At 47.9% G+C, this 26,754-nt stretch overlaps 1 protein-coding gene across 9 annotated transcripts in view; it reads right to left on the reverse strand.

The window, feature by feature from the left end:
• NIN (ninein) overlaps window positions 1–26,754 on the reverse strand; it is a 126,164-nt gene that overhangs the window by 98,191 nt on the left and 1,219 nt on the right. For all 9 annotated transcript variants that reach the window (XM_074996197.1, XM_074996191.1, XM_074996192.1 and 6 more), the window contains exons 2-3: window positions 26,361–26,414; window positions 12,619–12,825 (exon numbers count right to left, since the gene is read on the reverse strand). In XM_074996197.1, the coding sequence (XP_074852298.1) occupies window positions 12,619–12,804 (186 nt within the window). In that variant the 5' untranslated portion in view covers window positions 12,805–12,825; window positions 26,361–26,414. The remainder of the gene's footprint in view (window positions 1–12,618; window positions 12,826–26,360; window positions 26,415–26,754) is intronic.

The raw sequence follows: 26,754 nt of genomic DNA on the forward strand, positions 1-26,754 counted from the left end.
AATTACATATAATCTACTTTAGTTAATGAGTGGTTAAGAACGGTGCTAAAACAATATTAGACGTGACTCCCAAGCATCACTCACGTGGGCTTGCTGCTTAATTTAGTTACTGGATAATTCCGACTGCACTCTGCAGAACAAAGTCCAGCTCCTTCTAAATTGCTGGTGAACATTTGTGTGTGATGAGCAATGCATTTAGGAAAAAGGAGGTCTGTTATAAAGGGATACAGCCAATAAGTTGTGGGAACGAAACAGGTACCTTCCCCAGCAGAATGGTGAGGAATAACCCCTTAGGGACTTAACACAGGTATGTACAGTTAGTGAGTGGGGTGGGGAGGAATACAAGTGTATTTTTTCTCACTTAACAGAGTGCTCATTGTTTCGAAGGAACCTGCTGCGCAATATGGATCTGCTAAAGGCTTAAAGAGAAATTCCCTGCCAAGTCAGTTTGCTGTACAACTGACCAAGTTTTACAAGCAGTGTTAACGAAGGGGTCGGGAGGGAAGACAGCATGTTTCCCCTGGTGTTTAAATCGAGCCAAACAGCTGCACAGGGGACAGATGGCTCTCATTTTTATCACACGACGCAATTTTACCATGACTGCTTCAAGTAGAATCCAAAGGAGATTAGTCTTCAGGGAAGGAGCTGATAGTAGTCTTAAAAAATTAACATTGCAATCAGCTATGCAATGGGATTAAAAATGCAAATAATTAGTCCTGCAATTCATCACTGCAAGTTACAATGACAGCATGTTTAGCAGTAAAACAAAAACCTAGGGTCCTGGAGAAACCTTACAGGTGCTCCACCCCACAACCACCTTTTCCTGTTCAAAAAGGGACTGTAAAGGAAATGCCGGCAAAAATACAAGACCTCACATTGGAAAAGGGCAAAAAGCCTCTCATGAGGAATACGATTTGGATGCGTTCTCTGAACGAAGATCTAGCTGCTAAAGGGACACAGTCAGTTGCAAGAGTGTACGTGTGAAAGCTGGTCTGGTTTTTAAATCTGCCTCTGTCACACAGTTAAAAAAAATCACTAAGACTAAAGACAGGAAGGGGAGAACTATTCAGTTGCACATTTGGTCTTGGCTACTCAAGAGAAACAATAAGCCTGACTTTATTTTTGTGTGAATCTTCCACAAAAAAGGCATTTAAGAGGGAGGAAAATACAACTGATAAAATTAATATACACTCAAAGAACTGACTCCAAACCTGCCCCGCCGCCACCCCCAAGATTAACCAGCCTCAGCCCCAAACCAGCCGCTGGGACTAACCCCCTGCTTGGCTCTGGCTGGGGAGCCTATGCTGGGCGGCCATGTGCACCCAGAGGAAGGAAGGCTGTGGAGGTGCTCTGCCGGTGAGGACGAGCCAAGCCATGCCCAGCAGGGGGGTGTGGCCTCTCAGGTAGCGGGGCAAGCGACAGGCTCCCTGCCCCGCTGCTGTTGAAATAATGGAACTAAATTCAGTTGGTTTAATGGCTGGATCCCTCCTGCTGCCCGGCCAGCCGTTACACCAATTAAATTTATCAGAGAGGGAGCCATGTTAGTCTGTATCTTCAAAAATAACAAGAAGTCCTGTGGCACCTTATAGACTAACAGATATTTTGGAGCATAGGCTTTCGTGATCCAGTACAATTAATTCAATGCACAGTTGGCGTGACCTAGAAAATGGCAAACTTATTTTCTTGGGATATACCATTTTGCAGTAACCACAGGAGACCTGCAGAGTATTCTGCTCTGCAAGAATAAGCTTGGTGCAAGACTTTCTTTCCTGGTTCCCCCCCCTATATTTTACCCTTAGATGTGAGGTATAAAGGTAATTTGTATCAGTGCCTGTCTGACCTAGGCCCTAGATCTGCTGAGTCCTACTCTTAACCACACGCCAACTAAAAAAGGGACGGCTATCATGGAGGGCATGCACAGAGACAGAGCATCAAGCCCATGGGTCACACCCATCCCGTTATGGGGCAAAAGGCAAGGGTCACCAAGGTGGTATTTCTGGGTAATGTTGCCTTTTCTTGGAACTTACGCACGAGGCCATGACCTCACCCCTCATGTATCTTCAGGATGACACCTTACATGAATGTTGCCAATCTCACCTGTGTACCCCACAAATTTGTAGGGCGCCACTGCCTAGTTTAGCATTGGAAAGGTTGGGTTAAGGTGAGGTAAAAGGGATTATAATACCTCAGGGCAAATGGGGAAAAAAAGTAGGCTCATAAGTGTCTTTTCTCCAGTACTGGCTCTCTTTGCTTCTAACCTCAACCTCCTTGTTCTACTGTCATACGATCCCCACTTGCTGTCCATGGAGCAAAGTGGGTCTCAACTCCTAGGATCCTTGGGAGGGAGTATTGTACTTTACCTAGATATAAACTGTAATGCAAACCATATAATCAGCATGCTGTGCTAAAAATAGAGTAGAGTAGAGTAAAGTATATAGTCTACAAGTCTATACTGGCACACTCTATTATTCAGTATCACTCAGTTTGTACTTTTAAACTATTTGTTTTAAACCAACCTGCTGTGAAAGCAAAATAAAGAAAAGTCTTGTTAAATTTGCTTGTGTAATCATGGTGAATACCAAGGACTACCTGTAGTCCCGGAGCATTTCTAGCTCCGTGGTGTTTAAAGGGATCGTGGCATAGACACGGACCTTTAATCTTTAAATCAGATTGGCAAATTTAACCTAAATTAGTAACTCCTTCCAAATATCCTTAAATCCCCGGTTACAAAACAGAAAGGAGAGCATAAGATGAAATGGTTACGATGTATTTCAGGTTTAGTACTCTTTACAAAATGCTCCTGATGACAGAATCAAAGGTAGCCCTAATGACATTTCAGAACCTAGCACTTGGTACAGCTCTCAAGTTTATAGGTCGTGTAAACAGCTAGCACAGCATATATAGGTTAAACCTCTAGTCCAGCACCCAGTATGATTTTAGTTAGCTGGATGACCACTTATCACGAGCGTGGCCAAGTTTCCCGTGGTCCCATAAAGCTTGTTTATAGCCATGAGTCCTGCCTCTCAGTGTCCTGTCCTCCTCCCATGGTACGCCACATTCTCTGATTCAGCACCGGCCAGGTCTCAAAAGGTACCTGGACAGAGAGGTTCAACCTGTATTAGAAAGTTCCTAAAGCATAACAAACAGGAAAATACAATGGAGTATAGCTATGGCTGTACAGCAAACCCTCGATTTAACAGACTAAGGGCGGCGGGGAGAGAAGGGTGCTCATTAAACCAGAATGTTTGTTAAATTCGAGGGTTTACTACCCACTCATCCCCGTCAGGTTCCCCCAGCCCCTGTTCCTCAGTGGAATTTAGGGTTTTACAGACCCAAGCAAACTTCGGGAACAAAGGGTTGCCCATTATTCCCAAAATCCGCTAGATCGGGGTCCATAAAGTCATGGGTTTACTGTGTGATGTCAGTAACCCAGGCCCAAAGGAGGGTCAGGGTTCCCTCCAATCTCTTCCATCCATCTGTAGAATAAATTTTCTTATGTGTGCTGAAGCATGGGTGGATGTGCACCATCAACAGATTCCCACGCTGCCAGCTGTAGGCGCTCTGCTAATCAGCTGGGTGGCACCTGAATCTCTCCTGGGCAGCCACCCAAGCACTCTCCCTCCAGGGAACACTGGTCAGGGTCCCATTGTGTCAGATATGGTTTCAGACAGGTAGGGAAGAAACATCCCAGTCCTCAGGCTTTACAATTACTGCCACTACTTAGAGTGAGGCCACTGGGATTAACAATTGCAGTGGGAAAACAGTTGGGTTTGGTGCCCTATTTATGATGGCCATGCAAAATTATCCTGGGGGTTTCTCACCCCATGCACACAATTTACTCACTGGGTCGATACAAGCAAAAGGAAGACAAAGTCAATTATCTTGGGGTCACACACGAACAAGGCATCTTGTCCCAGTTAAGAAGAAAAATTTTTCAAGTACAAGCACATCAAAAGATAACAGGTATATAGATAGGATGGCTTCGTTTCCCCCTGGTAATCAGAGGCTAACTGAATTGCAGGTGAGAACATAACAGCCATATTGCATCAGACCAATAGTCCATCTAGCCCAGCGTCTTGTCTTGTGACAGTGGCTAACACCAGGTGCGCCAGAGGCTACGTCCACACTAGAGGATTTTGTCGACAAAACCCAGTGTCCACATTAAAAATGCATTCTGCCGACAGAACTCTGCACTTTTGTTGACAGCCTTCTGCCACTCCGCCATGAGGCGGAACGCCTTTCTTGACAGAATCTGTCGACAAAAAGGCCATGTGGACACTCCAGGGAGCCCTCTGTTGCAGACAGGGCTTCTGGGTGACTGGGCAGCCCTGTCTGCTGTGCTTCTGATTGGCCGTTCTTTCGAGAGAGCAGCCAGCCAGTCTGGCCACTCTGACATCAGAGCAGATCAGAGCAATCTGCTTTTGTCCGTGGCCACAATCAGTTGACAGAAGTTTTCCTGGAAGCTATCCTCTGACAGACCGCTGTAGTGCGGACCGAGCTAGAGGGAGCGAACGTAGCAGGTAATCGTGGATGACAGGAGAGGAATCACTCAATTTCCAGTCTGACAAAGAGGCTAGGGCAACCATTCCTACTTATCCTCGTGAATCAGTACAGATGGACCTAGCCTCCATTAATGTACCTTGTTGGGTTTTTTGAGCCCTGATCAAATCACAAAATCTTATGGCGAGGACTTCCACAAGCTGTTTGAGTATCGTGTGAAGAAAAACTTTTTAGTTAGTTTTAAACCCGCTACCTATTAATTTCATTTGGCGACCCCTAGTTCTTATGTTATGAGAGCGAGTAAACACCTTCTCCTTTTTCACTTGGTTGAGAACAGTCATGATTTTACAGAACTCTATCATATCCCCCACCCCTTAGTCTCCTCCTTCCTAAGCTGAAAAGTCCCAGTCTTCTTTTTCATATGGCATCCATTCCAAACCCCTAACCATTTTCACTGCAGCATGTGTCTGGCACTGTTTATAAATCTGAGCCCCATTTTAAGAAGGATGTTTCCTATAAAGTAGCATCCTTATTAGCACTAGAAAGGAAACAAAGAAGTGCAGCAGTGGAGGCCCAGGAACAACCTTATGCAGATTTGTGTGTCAAACTAGTCCTTATTTTCACTATTTGCCTCAACACAGTCCAAACCAACTCTTCCAGTTATCAGATTCTCTAATGGGAAAGCTACTAGCTTAGATTTCCCTTTCCTTGTTCTTCACAGAAGAGTCTCGACTTGAAATCATAATCCTGTTTGTGAATTCACTCCCCCAGCAACTCACTGCACTCTTGTAGAGAACGACTTTCAGTGGAGGGAATAGGTGAATTCTTAAAACAAACAGCCTATTTCATGTGCAAAAAACTAGAGTGGAAGAGAGATGCCAAACATCCTTGTGGCAGGCTTTGCTAAATTTTTATGAGCGATTTCAGGGAGGCAGCAGGCAGCCTGTTATAGGTGAGCTGCAGAAGAAAACTGGAGACAGTAGTCAGAGCATGCTTGCTAGTTTGCTTTTTTGCATCAAGGAGTACAGAACTGAAAGCACATCTCTTCCATCCCTTGCTGCACAGTGCTGCAAGGGAGCCTTCAGTCTTGTCTACACCAGAGTTTTATCCCCTGGCATCACTACAGGATTCAATCTGTATTAAATCTAAGCACAGTGTACACTGGTCTGGCACATCGGCACCACGGGTTGCATCTACCTCAGTGGCTATGCACCCCTGCTTAGATCAGGTGCTGGGTGCCCAACTAACTCCACTAGGAAGAGAGACAACTTGAGACATATTCTGTCTAACATAAAACTCCACAATGCACTGGGTACTCGGGCTGCTTGAGCCACAATGCCCCCCGGAAACAGGAGCAGGGAGAGACAAAGATTTTGGCCTCCTGGTCCTTCATATATCAAAGGCAGGACCAGCAGAAAGAGTTCGGATCAGTCTTCCCTGTAAGCTGAAGGCTTCTGCGACCACTCAGGAGAGATTCAAGAACCACCCAGCCGATTAGCAGAGGGCCCACAGCTAGTTTTTTTGTTTGTTTGCTTCCACTATTGGTGCACATGTGTACATGCCTTGGTGCACAATTTTATTCTGCACAGGGATGGAAAAAATTAGAGGGAACGCTGGTTACGATGCTGCCTTGATTCAGTATGGAGGAACAGTGGAGTGCACTGATAGAAACAGACTCTTGTAGTTCTTTGACCTTAAGATTCTTGGGGTGGAAACTTTTCTCTGCTTTTGTTGAAAATCATTTGAAAGACAAGTTTCCTGAAAGAGCTAGTTATATAGTTGGAGGAAAGCTGAGTGCTTTAAATGCTGATTAAATGAAAAGTCGCTACAGGTTGATCCTCTCTAATCCGCAACTCTCTTTTTTGGCAAAAGACAATCTGGTGTGATTTTAATTACCTGGATGACCACTTATCAGGGGTGTGGCCAAGTTTCCTGTGTTCTCATAAAGTTTGTTTGCAGCTACCAGTCCTGGCTCTCAGTGTTCTGTGCAGTTATTTAGCTCTAATTTACTCCCAGATGTCTTCAAAGAGTCCAGGAAGCAGTGGAAGTGATGGTAATGTGCGAGACAACAACACTGACCTCCTGTGATCTGGCAAATTCGCTTGTCCGGCACCAGTTGAGTACCAGGGGTGCCAGATTAGAGAGATTCACCCTGTGCTGAGATCTTTATGAATCTGTGTAGCTGCAAAACTGAACTGATCCGTCACAATTACCGAACACTAACCTATTCCAGTCCAGCATAAAGCTCCTGCCACCTGAAAGGGGCCAGCTAAAATACATTCCAATGGGTCCACGGTCTTGCCTCACATTTAACTCTGAGGTGGGGTCTGTGCCTCATTTTGGGAGGCTCCTAGCATCTCTTCAGTGTAGCTGAAACAGAAAACACAACAGAAACAGAAAACAATGCAAAGCCTTTGGCCCTCACATTTGAAAACTCATGGCAATTGGGAGAGGCCCCAGATGATTGGAAAAAGGCAAATGTAGTGCCCATCTTTAAAAAAAAAAAAGTAAAGAACACCACTCCAGGGACCTACAGATGGGTTAGCCTTACCTCAGACCCTGGAAAAAAATCACGGAGGGGATCCTCAAAGAATCCATCGTGAAGCAGGTGGAAGAGGGGACGTAATCAGGAACAGTCAACATAGATTCTCCAAGGGCAAGTCATGCCTGACCAGTCTGATTAGCTTCTATGATGAGGTCACTGGCTCTGTGGACATGGGGGAGTCAATGGATGTGATATACCTGGACTTTAGCAAAGGTTTTGACAGTCTCCCACACCGTAAATTAAGGAAGTATTGATTGGATAAATGGACTATAAGCTGGACAGAAAGCTGGCTAGAGGGATGGACCCAACAGGTAGTGATCAATGGCTATGTCTGGTTGGCATTCACTTTCAAGCGGAGTGCCCCAAGGATCAACTCCAGGGCTGGTACTGTTCAACATCTTTATTAATGACCTGGATGAGGGAATGGATTGCACCCTCAGCAAATTTGCAGATGATACGAAGCTAGGAGGACATGTAGATAAGTTGGAGGGTAGGAATGGGGTCCAAAGTGACCTAGACTAATTGGAGGATTGGGCAAAAAGAAGTCTGGTGAGGTTCAACAAGAAATGTAGAGTCCTGCACTTGGGATGGAAGAATCCCAAGTATTGTTACAGGCTGGGGACCGACTCACTAAGTAGCAGTGCAGCAGAAAAGGACCTGGGGATTACAATGGATGAGAAGCTGGATAAGAGTCAGTGTGCCCTTGGAGCCAAGAAGGCTAATAGCATGCTGGGGGGTGCATTAGGAGGAGCATTTCCAGATGATCTAGTAAAGTTATTATTCCCCTCTATTTGGCACTGGTCAGGCCACATCTGGAGTACTGCATCCATTTCTGGGGCCCCCAGTACAGAAAGGATGTGGATGCATTAGACAAGGTCCAGAGGAGGGCAATCAAAATTATTAGGGGGCTGCAGCACATGACCTACGAGAAGACGCTGAAGAATTTGGGCTTATTTAGTTTACAGAAGAGAAGCATGAGGGGCAATTTGACAGCAGCCTTCAACTTCCTGGAGGGGGGCTCTAACGAGGATGGAGAGAAATTGTTCTCAGTAGTGGCAGATGGCAGAACAAGGAGCAATGGTCTCAAGTTACAGGGGGGATAGAGAGGTTGGTTATTAGGAAAAACTATTTCTCCAGGAGGGTGTGAAGCACTAGAATGTGTTACCTAGAGAGGTGGTGGAATCTCCATCCCTAGAGGTTTTTAAGACCCAAACTGACAGAGTCCCGGCTGGGACAATTTAGTTGGGGTTGATCCTGCTTTAGGCTTGGGGCTGGACTCAAAGACCTCCTGAGGTCCCTTCCAGCCCGAGCATTCTATGAATCTGTGAGATGCTAAAGTTGCACTAACACTAATTTATTTACTCCCTACTGGGCATTTATGATCCAAGATGCAAAATGAACTGCTGAAACCCAGAAAACAGAGGGATATCTGCAAGCCTTCAAGCGCTGTATTTCAAATGCAATGATGAAATGCAACCACCAGAGACATTCTAGGTGTTATTTTGAGCATGGCCTTAGTACGCAATGGAGATAAGAAAGAATACTGAGAACAGGGCCAGTCCTATTTCAAGGCAAACAATCAGATTAACAGAACCAAGACATACTGTGAATACAGAGTGGATTGGTTAATCCTCAGAGTCTTATGCGCAGAATGTAGTACATTAGCTTAATTCAAACTGACATGATGCCAGGTACCCACCAAGTACAGCAGAGGCAGTATTTGTTGTATGCATTGCTGTGTAATTTTCAACACCAGGCCACTGGGTAAACACCATACTACATGCTGAGACTTCATGTATTCATTATTCATAGGCAAACATCAAACACAAAAGCTTGCACATGGCTCCAAGTTGCAGCCCTATAGAAAAGTCAGTTCATTTATCCCCCACCCCACCAGTGTCCTTTACAACAGTGTTTTAGTGTTGTGTTTTTTTAAATACGCAAAAGAAAAGCCACTCGGTGTGGAAAGGAACCATCTTAGGAACTGGACTGGTGCTGATGTAACAGACGTTCACTGGGGAGCAGTATGTTTACTACCATTCTCATGGCTACCTCCCTAGAAACCCAAAGGATTTAATAACCAATCAGGATCATACTCAGGGACCACTGATGCCACTACAATTCGAACCTCTCTAAGCTGGAACTCTCTTGTCCAGCAAGATTTTAGCCATCAGTCCTGCCTCTCACTGTTGTACTGTTGTTCAGCTGTAATTTACCCCTAAATGTCTTCTCAGAGCCCCGTAAGAAGTGGGAGTGTTGGGAATGCTTCTAGACAATATTGACCTCCTGTCATCTGGCAAATTCTCTCATCCAGCACCAGTCAGGTCCCAAGGGTGTCGGGCTAGAGAGAGTTAATCTGTAGCCAGTGGTGTAACTGGAAAGGCTGAAAACAGAGGTTATTAGAACTCTAAGTCATGAGACTAACAGAACTGTGCACCAAAGCCCAAGAAAATCAACAGTTCTCAGGCTCTCTTAGAGCCTCAGGAAAGCTACAGAAGATTAAGCACATCGTTACAACTATGCATGAGTGACTCAGCCCTCATGGCAGGTGGAGCCTCTTCTTTTCTTTAGAATGAGCTTTCATGAAATTTCGTATTTACCTTGTTCCGGTTTCTCTCCAAGTGTGCAGTGCAGCCTGACAAAGGGACTTCACTCTAGTTTTAACTCTCACACAGCTGCCAGCTGTCAACCTTGCTCAAATTCTAGCAACCAGGCCTTTGGAGGTACCACTTCTTTCCCCACTTCCCCCCCCGAGTCTGCTGCACTGTTCCAGAAGCAATACTGGCTGATTGTGTTCAAATGGAAAAAGTTCAAGCTGGTGTGCAAAGTAACTACAGGTTGAACCTCTCTAGCCAGGCACTCTGTCATCTGGCAACAACCATAATCCAGCATGATTTCAGTTAGCCCAATGACCACTTATCACAGGTGCGGCCAAGTCTCCCGTGGTCCCATAAAGTTTGTTTCCAGTCACCAGTCCTGTCTCTCAGCGTTCTCTGCTGTTACTTAGCTGTAATTTACCCCTACATGTCTTCTAAGAGCCCAGAAAGAACAGGACGTGTTGGTGATGCTGCTAGAAAATACTGGCTTCCCACGGTCCAGCAAATTCTCTCGCGTGGCTTCAGTCAGGTCCCAAGGGTGTTGGATTAGAGGGGTTCAAGCTGTAGTATCCGAGTAAATGCCATGCTGCAAATGGAAAGCTCAGAAGTCTCCTCTCGCATCTATAACTGCTTTCTGCCAGCAAATCCTATTGTCAGCCAGGGAACCTCCACCCGAGGCATAGGAAGTTTCCATCTTACAGAATTATTTTTTCTTAGATACATTAGGTTTGCTGAGAAATTGTCAGGTCAAATTATTGCTCTTGCCCTGGTCTGAATCAGAGGAAACTTGACCCTCGCTCACTCTGTTTTGCAAATTTAATTAGTTTGTATATTTAGCAGGAGCTTTATGAAACAAAAGCTGTCAGGGCAGCAGCTCTTCCTTTTCAGTAGGACACATCTTGTGCAATAGGATACACTGGCAACATGAGGACATTTGTTTCAAGTTTGAAGGTCCCACGGCGTAACCTTATTCACTCTGAGCAGCAAGTTGATACTGAAGTCTGTGAATCAACCGTCTCACCCTAACACTGCTTTAAAACGGAGGAACTTTCCCCTTGCCCCAGTTACCCAGACAAGCTGGTAGCAAATCTGGGATGCCATGTAACTATACACAGATTCCTTGAGCTAGCTAGAGGAAAACATGGAGGTGGTGAAAAATTCAGACCACAGCTGTTCCACAACATTATCCACACATTCAGGAGCCACAGCAGTGTTGTCTGGTTATATTTGAGGATAAAGTGGACTGTAAATATATAAGATCAAAGTCCTGTCTGAAACTAGCCTCAGCTTTAAGAATTCTAATGGCCTCAGCTATTTATTCTGAAGACTGAACATCCCTTCTCTGCCATCTGTGAGGTCTCCGGAGCACAAAAACTCATGGGATTTCTTCCTGCACATGGGCTTCAACACCCCATGGAAGAGATCAAGGGAAAAAACACTTAATGCAAATAATATCAAAACTGAAGCAGAGCCCGAATGCTTGCATGGAACGTTAACGAACGGCTGTAGAACCAATGGTGGCTCATGTCTAAACCAACATTTAGATGGAGAGTTAAGAGGACTGGTTTAAAAGCTGCACTTGTTTAACTAGGCATGGGATGTTACCAGCGATCCCTGTAAGCTGAGTGCCTGGGCAGCTACCCAGGAGAAATTCCTGTGCCGTCCAGCTGCTCAGTGGGCAAAGTGTTTCTATTGATGGTGCACATCAGCACATAAAATTTATTTGGCCCACGGATGGGGAAAAAAAAAAATAGATGCCAGCCCAACTGCATGACACAGGTGCAACACTGCATGTGGACAAACATCGGTTGAAATCTGGTTTATGTCCCCTAACAGGCACAAACCAACCGGTACACGTCTTACACCTGCTGGAAACAGGTTTAAATAAGTGCAAGAATGCACCAACACAGCTGTGCCAGTTTCATTCCATCAGGGCAACATTTCATCTTGACTTAAAGGAGACTCGTGTGTAAACAAACCCCAAGTTTTGGGCTTCACCTATGACGTCAAGCCGCTCGGCTCTGCACTGGGAAGGAAGCGACTCTGGCCCAATGACTCAGTGCGACTGACTTCCTACAAGTCTTGAGAAATGCAGCAATTAGCAATAGCTTTCTTCCTCTTTGCCACTAATTCCGCTTTCAGCAACTGCTGGGCACACTTGTTTCAGTTCCAGTGAAAGCCGTGGAGAAAAGGCAGCTATTTTGTTACAGTGAAGATCTGACTCACTCTTGGCTCATGCTGACAAGCAGCTGAGAGGAGAGTCAGGACCGTTACAGCAGAAGCGATTGGCAGCCTCCATCCCTCACCTAGCAACATCAGCAGGCTTACACCTGCTGCAACAGTGCAGTTCAGCCGGGCAACACACCAGCGCAAGCCCTGCTGCGCCCTGGGGTGCCATGTCTTTGGTTTGGCACCAGTGTCATTCCTTACCGCACAGTGGAGTCCCATAGCCTAAACATGGCCCAGGTTAGGCCATGAGCCTGTAACAGCGAGCACTGAAAGAAGCACTCCGCAACAGGGTGCTAGAAAAAGCTCTTCCATGGGCTTTTGTTCATTTTGCCCCTTCCTTGCAAGAAGTCACAGAGGCCCTTAACTCACAGTGCTGACCAGGAGTCCGAATTCAATGACCAAAGTTTCTCATGTATTCCCCATTGAGGTGCAACTATCAGGGCATGCTACACTTTTTTCCCCTTGAACACACAGTTACATGAGGAAGACCAGACATGCCCGTCAGCTTTACTAAGGACACGTGGCCTCTAATGTTCCCTGCAAGCCGAGTGCTTGGGAGGTGTCCCAGGAGAGATTCAAGTGCTGCCCAGCTGATTAGCAGAGCAGCCACAGCTGGCAGCCTATGGTGGTGCGCATCGGCACACACTGCAGCGCGTCTAACAAAATTTATTCTGCCCCAGATGGAAAAATTAGCGGGAACACTACTGGCCTCTGCCCATTCGCCTTTCCCTAGTCAGCCGGCCTTACCCTGCCAAGAAGGTTGCCTTGAAGAAGGGTCTGCTGCAGTGCTCCCGGAGCCACTTCCTCAAGATGCAACACGTGACACAGGTCGGTCAGCTCCTCCTGCCCAAGGGAGCCCGTGCCCGTGCTGTCAAAGCTGTCAAAGAGCTCCTTGAGACGGGCTTCATACTGGTCCTGCTCGACTTCATCCATCCCATCGCCCACCACGCTCACCTGAAGGGAGGAAGAGACACCGGACGGTTACACCGATGAAGGGCTTTACCAGGCCCACTTTTGCACACTGAGCAATGGAGGCCATTGCCCAGGGAAGGGCTTCACCAGCAACGACCAGTGAGAAGTGCAGTGATCCAAGCGCTAATGAGAACCCAGCTAAAATGCCAGAGAGGAGCAACCAATCAGCTGCCACCGCTGGGCGAGAGAACACGCACATACGCCTCTTCCATGGCTCTGAGCCTCCTCACCGGGGCTACTCCAGCAGCTCCAATTCGTCTCCGCTTTATTGACTCCCACAGCCCAGCAACAGAGAAGAGCATTCTCCCACCCACGCGCATATTTCCTGCAGCCACGCTCCACCCGCATAAGAGGCAGGCACTGAAAGCGACCTTTAGACACTCAAAAGGCAGTGCTTGCCACTCACCGTCTCCACTGTGAAGACACGCAGCCCCCTGAGCCTAGCAAAGGCCTAGCAAAGACCTAGCAAAGATTAGCCAGGGTCCTAGGATTTCTCGTTAGGCTGCTCTGTTACAGGACTCTGACTCCATCAAGGCTGCTCTGGGCTTTAGTTCTTTCTCAACCAGCCACCTCCAGCTGCTCCTCATTTCAATCAAGAAAAAAACCTCCGATCTGGTCATTGTTAGTGTCTCAGGAAACACGGAAGCCCAGCGACTTGGTGCACAGCAAAAGTCTATTCTCATGCAAGGTGGCATCAAGTTTTCATAACAATTAGGCCCAATTACACGAGGGAGATGGAATTTACCGCCTCTCAGGTCACCTGACCTGTGACTTTTGGCCACTTGAAGGCTTCATCCTACTCTAATGCTATGCCGGTGTACCTTACCCTGAGCATTATCTTCAGCAGGACCTTGCATTGCAGGGAGCGTCACTTGGTGGAGTGGCCGTGGTGTAGCATCAGAGGCCTGGTTAGCAACGCTTATTAGCTCTGCTTTATTCAGCAGAGACCCGGTACATAATTATTTCTGCTATGCACAGAAGGGGCCCCCCCCCCACTGCAAAAGACTGAATGACTCAAGCTGATGCAAACAGCTTTGCTGTTTACTTGATAGTACTAGCTGCTTCACAACCAGTTCATCAAAACACAGTGTGTTTAGCTTCACAGGAGCCGGCAGACAAGGTGAGGCAGGAAGAGATGGTTCCCAGGAGCGCCACTTATTCCCGAGGGGGTTTTGGTAATGCTCCGCCTGCCTTAGTGAGAAGAAAAACAACACGCCAGGAAAAAAACCAGAGCTGACTAGTGTTCCCTGTTCACTGTGTGGCCCCTCAGGAGAGATGCCAATGCTGCCCAGCAGATTAGCAGAGTGCCCACAGCCAGGCTGTTTGTTCCCAGCGATGGTGCACGCGCCTCAATGTGCACAAAAATTATTCTGCACCTGGATGGGAAAGATTAGCAGGAACACTGGAGCTGACTCTAGGTCAATAGTGTCGAGCAAGACTAAGGGCACGGCTGCACTACGCAGCTTTTAGCGGCAAGGCTGCGCCAACACAACGCGGCGCTAGGAGCCAGCTTGCGCAAGCGCCATTTGTGGTCACTTGTGCTGATAAAATATTCACTCCCTTATTAGAGGGGTTTGCCTTGAGAGCGGGTTTTTTCCCTGAGAAAAAAGCAGCACTCCCCTTTTAACGTGCCAGGGCAAGCTTGCTGGTTCACAGGGATTTTTTAATTTTTTTTTTAAGCACCTGTGAATGACAAAAGTTCTGTTGACCAAGTGCAAGTGTAGAGATACCTTAAGGGACAAATTTCAAGACCTGATCATCTGCAACATCTCACATCTGTCCTCCACCCCTACACCCTGGCCTCTGCTGCTAGACTCCAGGTAGGGCCACCCTACAGCTTGGCTACACACAATTCTACTCTGCCCACGCTAATGTGCACCATCTCTTCCATCCTCCTGGTTGCCCATCTCTTGGATGGCTGTCTGAACAGCTGAAGGACTCAAAATCACCAGCAGCCACCTACATTTAGTCATTCTGGAGGGGGAAATCTGGGTTTTCCCTTTCCTAGGGGGATAAAAGACTGACATCTCACCCACACTTTTCATCCACACACACCCCCGCCTTGGGGCTCCCCCCTTTTCTGTAAGTAGTTCAAGTTCTTACGTCCACCATAGCTCACAAGACTGACATGACAGAAGCATGCAAGACCAACCAAGGGTTTTTCCTCCACCTTTCAACCTGGCAGCTCATTATCCCATACAGACTCTTCTTCTCTGGGAAGCTGAGTCTGTGGAGGCCTGCCTCAGGAGAGCTACTTGGCCAGGTAAGGGGAATGGATCAGCATTCATGTCATGCTCCTTGTCAGTACAGGAAGCTAATGATCTCACCAATGGATCAAACTCAGCAATGAATCCCGATCATGCGCGCCATCAGTTACGTTGTGCAGATGCGAAAACAAACTTGGCCAAGTCACCCAGGGCCCCAGGACTCCCTCAGCACTCACGAAAGTTGCTCCACAAAGCAAAGCTTAAGGTGGTCAGTTCTTATCAGCACCTCCAGCCTATGCAAAGGGCACTCTCATTTCAGCAGCCACTGCAGTTCTCTTATTGACTTGCAGCTTGTTAAGGCTGAGCACTGAAAAACTGCAAACCACGACGTGTGCAAGGTGAGCTATTAGTGAAAGAGCATCAGAGCCAAACCAAAAAACCCTGAAAATAACCCCAGGCTAGAACACTGCAAAATGTGCAACCCTGCACACTGGAAAACAATACCCACCCCCCCAAAACTTTAGTGGATTACACACACTTGCAGAAGCATTTCTGCCCCCACCTTCTGCTCACTTCCTTGAAGTCAGGGATGAAGTTATTTCAGGCGGGGGTTACCCAAACGAACAATCAGAAAAGACCCAAATTCCAGCTCTACACAGGAGAGAAATAATTTCCTGCCAAAAAGGAAAAAATAAACACTACTGCCAAGAACTCGACACAGCTCAGTCATTTTATTAAACCAGTTGTGGGTATTTCCTCCCCTGCCGATGACCCTGATTAATGGGATCAGACATGACTACAAAGTAGGTTCTGTACACACGCCATCCACTGTACATTTGCTCCCCTTCTTAAAACTCTGGAATGCACCATCATCATTCATGAGCTCTCAAGGCCTTACCTGGAATTAGCTAGCCAACCAACCTGCCTATCTATACGCTCACGGCTGTTTAGCTGCATTTTTATTACACATGTAATGACGCACGGTGACACATGCAGAGACACATCATGGTCGTCAGAAGGAAGTATGTGCCTTGTCTGTAACTCTTATAGGGACGGGCATCAGCGGATATTCTAAGCCAGCACATTTCAGACAGTCTAAGATCACAGCCCACAGCTTCTCATGTTGAGGAGAGACTGGCCTGGTCTACACCAGGCAGGTAAGTCAATTGGGCAGCAAGAATCAACTTATCTGCAATTGACTTACCTGGCTGAGGGAGGTCCTCACTGAGGGAGGTTGACAGGAGAAAAATCTCCCGCGGACCTCCCTTAGGCATTGTGAAATCAAGTAGTACCAGGGTCGACAGCCGACCCCAGATAGTCCGATTTCGCAAGTCCCTACTAGATGCCCACAACTGAACCCCAGAAGATTGACCCTAACTGGGTGGATCTCCTGGGCAGTGTAGACGTACGCTCCGCATTGGTTTTTGATTTGCGATTTGAGTCAGAGTCCCAGCCTGGCTGTGCAAGGGAAGAAACCCAGCCCACGTGCTCATTACGATTAGGAATCTCTCCTCCCCTTCGCAGAGTGGGTGTCCTGCGGCCAGCGACTGAATGTGCATAAATGCCAAAATACTCTGGCAGTGACACCTGCAGGTATTCAGAATCCTTATCGTACTCGGACTGCTACTGACATTCCTGCCAAAGAGAGCAGCTGTGAAACCTGATGCTGTTCGAGAGCACAGCCAGCTGCAAGATCAGATCTAGAGCATTCAGCAGCAGAGGGCTAATCACCCATACAGTTGGCTCAAGCCAATGATCTTTGACAACTAGCTTTCAGAAGTCCCTAGAGGAGAACACCGTCCAAGCAGTGCATGTGCGCTCGCCACTCTGGGCTGGACTCTGGACGGACTTGGCCCTTGGACAACATACTAGCCTAAGTGGCCACACAAGGAGAAAAACAATGAAGAATCCAGGCCTCCTTTGTTCTCCGCTACAGAGACGGACTCCGAAATGCCCTGCCCTTGGCATCACCCACACAACTCACTCCAGCATCCAGACAAGAGCCAGCAGCAGAAACTGCAGCATCAGAACTGTCCCGACATCAGAAGGCGTTTCCTACAGACCTATGTTGGGGCTCTGACGCAGGGGCAAGAGGAGCCATCTGCACCCCAAATGCCCTGGATGGGGGGCGCTGAGGGAAGGACGGGCACCGGCAGCAGGACCCTGCCCCACCTGCACTCACCAGCAGCAGCAGCAAAGGGAGCAACATGGAGCCCACCCGCTCGCTGTCCCCTCCCAGCTCGGGCTGGGACCGGCCCCACCCTGGCCTCACTGGTGGGAACCAGAGTGAGGAGACTACAAGCCAGGGCCACGTTGCTCCACTTCCCCCACCACTACTACTGAGTGCCGGGGGTGGGGCTAGACCCCCTTCTGCCTGCACCAGCCCTGGCCCTGCTAGTTCCCCAGGACACATCGCTCAGGAGAGGGGTTTGGGGGAAGAGGGCAGGACCTGAGGCATAAGGGAAGTTTTCACAGCCCTTCCCTGAATGTGGCGGGGGGTGGGGGGGGGGGGAGGCAGAGCCGGTAATGTGATCAGTACACCCCTTCCCTCCTCCCCGGCTCCTGGCACCCCCCAAGGACAAATGCACTCACCCGTTTGAGAGCGTGATAAAAAGAACTTGAGGGAGTAGATATTTATATTCAACTCAGAGCCTAGGAAAACACATACATCAACCTCCTAGCCTAGAGCCACAGACACCACGTCCCTTGCAATTTAAAGGGAAATGGCAAGGGAGTCAGAGGGAGGGGCGCAGAAGAGGGAGATTTTTGTGCAGGTTACATTCCCCACGATACACGCCCCTCCCGGTGATAGCTGGAACATTCAGTCAACCCAAATGGCTGTACCAGAACGGAGTCAGGTTTTCCTTGTCATCAGAACAACTAGGAAACTTGTAGCAGGACGTCCTGGCATCTGCAAATGATGCTGATCCCTCAGAAAAGAGCTTCATGACTGTCCTTGCGGTCAAGGCCCCAAAGCAGTGAACCCCTGGACAAAGACTGATTTTTTCCTTTCAGAAGCAGAGCTATGCCACTGTCACCTCTAAAATTACTTATGAGAGCAGCGTTTCCCAAGCTATGATCTGCAGAACACTGCTGTTCCATGAACAACGTGCAGGTGTGCCAAGAGCATTTGGAAAAATACCCCGATACTAAATATTTTCTGTTATTAAAGCCAGATAAACGTTACTTCTTCATTGCTATGATATCTGATTAAAATACCTCACTTCCCCCCACCCCCACCCCATTCACTTTGTTTTTGCTGTACTTTGTCTGTCTTGCTGGGATTTTTTTTTAAGCTTTTTTTTTTAAGCTTTTTTTTTTTTTTTTAAAAAGAATTTTCATACATGCTGCACATAAAAAATTATTATTGTTTGGTGCTCTGTGGTCTCAAAAAGTTTATGAACCCCCATGCTAGATTGCACTAGCATGGACCAACACGGGAAGACAACTCAAACTGCAGAATGTAGCACTTCCCACAGGGACTTTATGCCACCTGAACTTCAGGCCTGCATTGGCTCATAAGAGTGGTCAATGATGGAAAATCAGATTTAAAATCCCCCACCACCCCCCGTCTCTGGAGCTACGTACTTCAATTGACCAAAGTCCCTGTGTAGACAGAACTTGCCTCTCTTGGGGGCATTATCTCAGTCCCTCCTGGCAATGCACACAGCTCCTACAACAGCTGTCCTACTATGCTAGCGTTTCAAGACTTAACAAGCCCCCAATGCGTCTGGCGCCATGCACAGTTGTGGGTTTCAACTGTAAGACTCCAAATGGTTCTCCCACCTTAGGCCTGGCTTACACTGTGTCTGAACCATCCTGTTAGCTGAGAGGATGCTGACCTCTGTTTAGAGGGCCTCTGATGACCCCCATGTAGAAGTCTGGCTGTCAACACCACTCTTGTTTTTCTCTCTTGATAAGTACTGTTGACACTGGGCCATTTCCACCTTGCTGAATAGACCTTGTCAGCTCTGGGACCCCACTCTTTAAATACCCCGCTGAACGCCCCCCCCCCATGCATCTGATGAAGCGGGTCTTTGCCCACGCAAGCTTAGGCTCCAAAATATCTGTTAGTCTAAGGTGCCACAGGACTTCTTCTTCTCGAAGCTACAGACTAACACAGCCACCTCTCTGATACTTAACACCACTCTTGACATCTGCCAATCCTGAGGGCATTCTGCACCACCAAGCAAGGCAAAATTCAGGCAGAAAAAACATTCAGCCCAGAACTTCTTACCCCCACCCACCCTCCCACAAATGGGCTGCAGAACGGCCGGCTGCCACCACAAGCCACTGGATCCAGCAGAGTCCAGCTTGCAAGTAGAAGGTACTGCACTATTGAGGAGAGGGGCAGAGGAGCTGGAGGGTTCCCAGCAACTGCAGTTGCTGGCATGCCCTGAAAGAAGGGGGAGATGGGAAGAGACTCCCTCAGGCAGTACTGCAGAAAGGGATCAGAGTGGACCACAAGCTGAGCAAACATGATTCTGGGATGCATTCACAACAGCGTGGTGAGCTAGACATTGTTCTGTGCTGATTAGGCTTCAGCGGGAGTACTGTGTCCAGTTCTGGGTACCACATTTTAGGAAAGATGTGTGGAAATTGGAAAGGGTCCGGAGATGAGCAACTAAAATGACTAAGGGTCTAGGAAAAAATATGACCTATGAGAGAAGAGTAAAGGAATTGGGTTTGTTTAGTTTGCAAAAGAAAAGGCTGAGAGGGCACATGATATTAGCTTTCGAGTACCTAAAAGCATGTTCGAGGAAGAGGGAGAAAAATATTCTCCTTGCCCCATGATGACTGGGCAAGAAGCAACGGGCTTAAACTGCAGCAAGAAGGGGTCTAGGCTGGACATTAGGAAAAATTTCCCAGCTGTCAGGATGGTTAAGTACTGGAATAAATTGCCTCGGGTGGCTGTAGAATCACCATCACTGGAGCTATTTAAGAACAGGCTGGATAAATATTTAACATGGATGACAGAGATGGTACTTGGTCCTGCCATGAGGGCAGGGGACTGGACTTGATGACCTACTGAGGTGTCTCTTCCAGTTCCAGTGTTCTATGATTGTGCAGGAAACTCTGTACAAACCAGAGACCCGGTATCAGGCTGCTTCTCCCTCTACATCCCTGGGGCAGGGGGGTGGGGGGGGAGGAGTAAGGAGGAAATGCGGGGGGCGTGACCTGAGCTGCTGTCTCTACAACTGGGTTCTGGAGTGGGGAGGGGTAAAACAGCCCTTCAAGTCAGGTTTGCCCGTGAGCTGTACCTTGCCCTTCTTATTTGTACCGTGGTATTATCTACGTTCCCCAGTCAGGAACCTATTGTGGTTGCTGCTTCACACGCATCTGTCAAAGGGATGGTCCCTGCACCAAAAGCACAGCGTGCATCTATACAAGGAGACAACAGGTGGGTATGGACAGCTGTGGGGGTGTGAGGGGGGAAAGTGGGGCGCTCTGCAGAGGCCAAAGAAACAGCGCGACCAATATGATTATTGCAATAAGGAGCACTCGCAGCTCACCAGCTGCCCAGCTATTGTCCAGCATTGTGTACGTCTCACAGCAGAGGGGGAGGAAAGCATGACGACATTGTGGATTTCTCCAGGGGGCTCCACTTCTGTGCAATGGATGGGACAAAGCGTCCCGGTGTCACAGAGAAAGTCAGACCGATGGGCAACACAGGTTGACACTGTTGGCAGAGCAAACCCTGAGCCACGGCCTCTGTCGGCCGGCGAGGAGCGAGTTTGTGACCTTGCAGACACGCCGAAAGGCCTGCTTCAGCCCACGGGAGGGAAAGGTCTGGGACCAGAGTTTAAAACTCTGAAACCCTCCAGCCGCAGAAAGGATGTATTTGGGTCCCCCTCCCTCAAGGAAAGCATTGCAAAAGGAATTGCGTCTCTTCCAGCAACATCTCCACAGCTTGAAAAACCCCTAAAAACAGAGGGGAGTTCACCTAATAATCATCTTCAGCTGCAGCCAAGCAGGGAGGCTGAGGCACCCTCCCAACACCTTGCAGGTCATAATCCAGGCTCCAGAACACAAGAGCAAGCCAAGACATCAGCTCATCTCTCTGAATTATTCAGCAGTGCTTGAACAGCTCTTACTTGATGAGCTCCCATCAACTGGCCCCAGGAAAGCCAAGGAGGAGCGCGCGAGTCAACGTCAAGCAGCCTAATTAACGAAGCCAGCAGTGGCCGAACGTCATACCGAAGTGAGCCTCTCACCTCCGGCCATTTCAAGCGCAAAAGCTGATGGTGTCTCCAGCTTTAGGGTATGTTTCTTGGTGGGGCAGCGGGGGAGATGTGAGAGAAGGAAGATTGGCAGGGGAAAGAGGGCCCAGAAGGGGTGGGGGGGAACAAAACACAAACACAAAGCCAGAGTTAAACTCAGGCCTTTCATCTCTCCCCTCCAGATGGCCCAGCAGCTGAGCGGCTAGCTGGAATGTCTGCCTTGTCTTCATTGCTCAGTTGCTTTCCATTCTAGTGCATAATAAAAGCTGCAGTGTGAGCAATGCTTAGGCACAGCTGACAGAGTCAACCACTTCAGGGATCACTCCCTAGCCGCGAGATGCAGCCTCCAGGTTTTTTTATGTATACATAAAAATATCCAGGGGGTTTATTTTGATAAAGTAATTTTGCTCAGCCTCACGCTCAAGCTCTCATTGTGTCTATTTTAAAAACACTCAAGTCCTTGTGGTTACTCTCCCAAAATTAAAAGTTGGAACAGATGGTGCAGTGCAGAGAAGATTGATCTGCTTTAATATAATGCTGGTTCTTCGTTCACCAGAGCCTAAAAGCGGCTTCAGCCCTTCGTAGTATTAGAAAGCAGCAAAGCTTGGAAATGGTGAAACTTAAAAAAAAAAAAAAAAAAGGAACAAACCCATCAACAGAAATTGAAACTGCAGCAAATTTCCAGTTAAGATCAGGGAAGTTTTATGGGAGCTACTTAAGAAATAGCTAAGCTTGGGGGGAAAAATGGATATGATTATAAATATTTATAATGAAGCAACCTCCTTTTCCAGCAATAGATTTTGTGAAGCATCACAGTAAGGATCCACTGTATGGAGGATGAGAGGAAAATCTCAATCGTGGAGGAAACTAATTCAACCTTCTCACAAAATTCCAGACTGTTAAATTACATCTCCATTCTCAAGAGAGCCAGATAACTGATGTGACTAAATTTCAAGCTAAATTTAACAAACACCACAGGCTCCAGAGGTGACTTCTACTTCACATGGTAAGGTCTTGAAATAATATCAACACTGCAAGCTTAAGTATATAAAGCTAACGAAGAGGTTTGTTCACTGGGTCAACCACTAACGCGATCAGGTAAGAATAATACAACTAGCACACGCAAATGAATTCTGCGATTGTAAGTCTGTAATCAACAGCAAAGAAATATTATGGGAAGAAAACCAAATCAGCGCATTGGTCACTTTCCTTTAAAGCAGGGGTGGGCAAGATCAAACCTGGGGCCAGATCCAGCCTGCCAAGCATTTTTATCCTGCCTGCCCAGCAGATGAGCAGAGTGTGTGTGTACTTACAGCCAGCACCAGGTGTTCAGCTGTCCCTCCCCCCACCTTGTTCTCTCTGCAGCCCAGCTGCTCCTAGGATTCTCCTGCTGGCTGTGCAGAGAGGAAGAGATGGGAGCAGGGAGAGGGAGACACAGCAGAGCTGCTCCAGTACGAAGCATGGATGGTCAGTGACTCAGGAGTACAGAGCAGGGGAGGGGGTAGACAACAGAGACAGAGGGCAGCTTCTCTCGGGAACGTACCCAGCAGCAGCCAGTGCACACACACGCTGTGCCACACACATAGAGTCACTGTCACACATACACCGCAGCACACACCCAATCAGTGTCACAAAGTCTGGCTCTCCCACACTCCCTTCGTCTCTCCGGAAAGCAGACCCCCGCTTTGCACGCTCGACTTCTGCATGTTTGTATTAACACAAATGGAGTCTGGGGGGGAACCCAACTTTCTTGCACCCTGCCTTGCCACGTACCCCGTGCTGCGCCCGGCTCAGGGGTCCTTAGGAGGCAGCTTCTGCCGCGAGACTGCCCAGCCCTGCTGTGCCGACAGCAGAGAGGGGCAGGCACAGCTGGAGCTGCCCAGAGCCAAGCCATGCGCTGGGTGGAGCTGCCCAGGGCTCCAGTTCCACAGCTGAGGCTGCTGCTGGCTGAGCAGCCCCAGGGCTAAGCTGCGCCATGGCTGCGGGCAGCAGGGGGGTATGGCTGCTCCGCATAGCCAGCAACCGGAGCAGAAGGTGCCCTGTCCCACCCTAACCCAGCCCCTGCCCGCCTGCAGGGGGAGCCAGAGCATCCAGCTGCCCACTTCCCCCAGCCAGGGGAATTCCAGGGAATCTCCCCAACCCCCTGCCCCAATTTACATGAAATTTGATTTACACGGAGGTTGCCCAGGATGCAACATCCACATAAATCGAGGGTTTACCATAGTCCCCAGCTCCATCTCTTCTGCCTGAGGCCCTGCCCCTTCAGAGCAGTGCGGGGTGGGAGGCAGAGCCAGCCTGCAGCCAGTACCAAAATTCCTGGCTTCTCTGCAAAACTGCATTGCTCACCCCTGCTTTAAAGGAAAAATTACAGTAATTTTTTCCTTTTTTGCAGCCACTTTGGATCCCATCCATCTCAGTGATTTTGTTCCAAGAATATTTCTCTCAACTACTGCTGCCTCATTATTTTATATTTACAAATAAGCTATCCTTGACCAACCACAGAAGTGATTCCTTCCAAGAAACAGCAATGATAGGGTACCTTTGGGTTTGCCATTAGTCCGCCTTGCTTTGCAGCTCCGAATGATTGCCCGTTAGACACTCCCATTAGAGTGCTGTATCATAAACCACCATCAAAACAAGAACATCCATTTCAGATGACAAGAAGTCATTTATGGAGCTTTCCTCCCACACTGAAAAGCAAGATCATTGTCTGACAGGTTAAATTGTAACTTATTCTGCTCTCTCCACTAAGGTGGCAATAGGAATCACATATGCATAAGGGCAGGAGGGGGGAAAAGGGTCCATTTTTAACATGACTTTTTACAAGATAAATAGAACATTCACCAAAGTGACTGATATTGGTACTCGCTGAAAGGTTCATGATTGGGTTATCTTATCCAAAGTCATTATCTCTCCCAGTTAATGAACTCTCTCAGCCAGCTGAGCAGTGTCTACATTAGCATGATTCACCACCAACTTCCAGTATCTATGTTCTGCAAACCCAGGCTCTTTGTTTTTTCTATACGCTTCAAAGTAATTTCTGAAATAAACCCATGCCAGTCGCAGTCATGCAGTACCTTATTTCATCTCATGAGAACAGGAGTTCCCAGATGTGACAGACAATGCAAAAAAGGCTGAGGGCAGAGAAGCCAAAACAAAAAAAGGAAAAACAAAAGGTGGGGGGGGGGGGAGACAATTCCACAAATGGCATCCGGGTATCAGTAAGTCACTTGATAACACACTGAACTCTCTTCAAGGGTCACCCCCACAGTCAATTCTACAGCTGGCATCTGCTCTTTCCCTTTGATTATACCAATACTTTTTGTAGCCCAGTACTAGTCACTTTGAACCTTACACTTACACTCATCTATCACCATATCCTCCCCTTTAATTATTCAAGGCAGTCTGTATTTCCAATAAAACTGTTAGAGTCTTTTAAAGTTGGCAAAGAAGAGGAATTCTGCTAATAGTGCTACACTGCCTGACAGATGAGCAAAGGATAAATTGTGTATCAAGTGCTCTAATATACGTTAATAGCTTAGCAAGAAGCACACTGGCTGGAATATTCACACCACTTCAGTATTTGCATTGTAATAGGTTCATTCAATAATAAGCCTTCACATCAATAAGAAAAAACAATGTGCCCATCTGTTTTGAGTGTACAAATTGCAACAGTTCCTATATTGCAACTTTAGAAACCCAGGGTGGGGTAAAACCCTAGGTACATACACAGAGCTAATTATTTTGGAAGTAAACAAAGCAAGCACAGCTATATCCTGCAACACCTCATTTGTCTGGAAATAAGCAATTACGTAATTATGCAAGGAGATCTCAACCTTGCACTTGCTCCGATTAAGCCTTTTGTCTCTCCTTAGCCTATCAATGCTGACTCACCACCGTAACACTGAGCCTCTACTCACAAACTGGATTCCCGCTATTAGCACCAGAACCTTTTTTACGAGCGTTTCCACACTCTTGGGCAAGTGAAAATATGAGAAGTTTCACAGGATTTTAAAAAAGAATTAGTTCATCCAGCAGGTAACGCCCATCCCAACCCCATTTCCCCTCTCTCGCTTTACAATTCTGTTAGGCTAGTGTTCCTGGCTTCTATGCCATTTCTGAGGCCCCAATTTGGCAGCTAAATCTATGCCACGGGTGTGCATTGGTGGCTCAAACTGCAGAATGAGGGACTTTCAGGGAGTCTGGATTTTCCCCCTATTACAAGCTGCTTGTCCATACCCTGCCTTTTGCCATGCACCTTTCTAGATGGAGCTCTAGGATTTTGGACATATTTTACTCCCAGACAACAGATGCTGCCTGTAAACTCACTTAGAGAACTATCTTTGCTTTCCATAATGGGTAACTCATAAACCTAAAGAGCTCTGAGCATCTGTTTCTGTAAGCCCACAGTCAGTTAACTTAAATCCAACGTTTACATTTAAAAAAGCAACTTTTAGAACACCACAAACATCTTTTTGGGGAAAGAGCCACTCAGGGGTTTGAGTCTATCAATGAAAAGCAGAGCTCATCCGGATTCCAACCAAACCCAAACCTGGCAGCGCTGTGCAGGTGCAGCGTGGCCAGAGCAGGCAATGGGCAAGAAACAACGACACTGCCTAGCCAGTTTCTATTGTCCAAGCCCAGTGAAATGCAAAGAAACACCGGCATTAAAGAGGGGAAGCGAGCTAGTTCCTTTGCAACGGAGGGAGTTATTGGCAGCATTAGGATGGAAGTTTCAGGGTATATTCCAGTCACGCTGCTCATCCTCCCTAAATTAATCCCACACTGGGACAAGAAGGGGTTATTCTATTATCGAACTGCAAAGGAAAGTCTCTGAATCTTGCATGCATCGGCTTTGCTCTCTCCCAGCACAAACAAAGCATCAGTGTCCATCATTAACAACCTGGGCAGCATCCTCAACTCACACAGCAGCCAGCCAAACAGGGGAAAGCACCAGCTCTGCTCTCACCTACGCCGGCTCAGGCCAGGAGCAACCCGGTTGCAGTTACCGGTGTCACACTGGTGTAAAGCTGGGCAGTGACCAGGACAGAGTCCTGAGTCATTCCTTCCTCCCCCGGCCCTCACTCACCTTCCCGTGAACGAAGCCGTCGCAGAGCAGCCGCCACTGGCGCCCCGAGTGCCACTGCAAAGCAAAAGGGGAGGCTTTTGTCAGCACTTCAGGAGGGCCCGAAGTACCCCCAGCCCCGGCGTCCTTCACAGGGACTGCAGGAGCAACACTGACATAGCTAAAGGAGCAGCTTTACAAAAGAGAGCCACGAGCTGCTGCCAGCTGAATGCACCCTCCCTGCCGGCTTCCCTGCCCCTTCCCTTCCCCTCCCCTCCCCCTGCTCCACCTTCCCCACCCTCTTCCCCTGCTCCTGAGGCCCCCTCAGTAATGCTCTCCACAGGCTCCCTCTCCCACCTGCAATACTTCCACCTGCTACCTCCTCCCCTGACCGCCCTCCCTTTCCCACCCAACCTCT

This window comes from Carettochelys insculpta, chromosome 6 (genome assembly GCF_033958435.1).
Source record: "Carettochelys insculpta isolate YL-2023 chromosome 6, ASM3395843v1, whole genome shotgun sequence".
NCBI classification, from domain to species: domain Eukaryota; kingdom Metazoa; phylum Chordata; order Testudines; family Carettochelyidae; genus Carettochelys; species Carettochelys insculpta.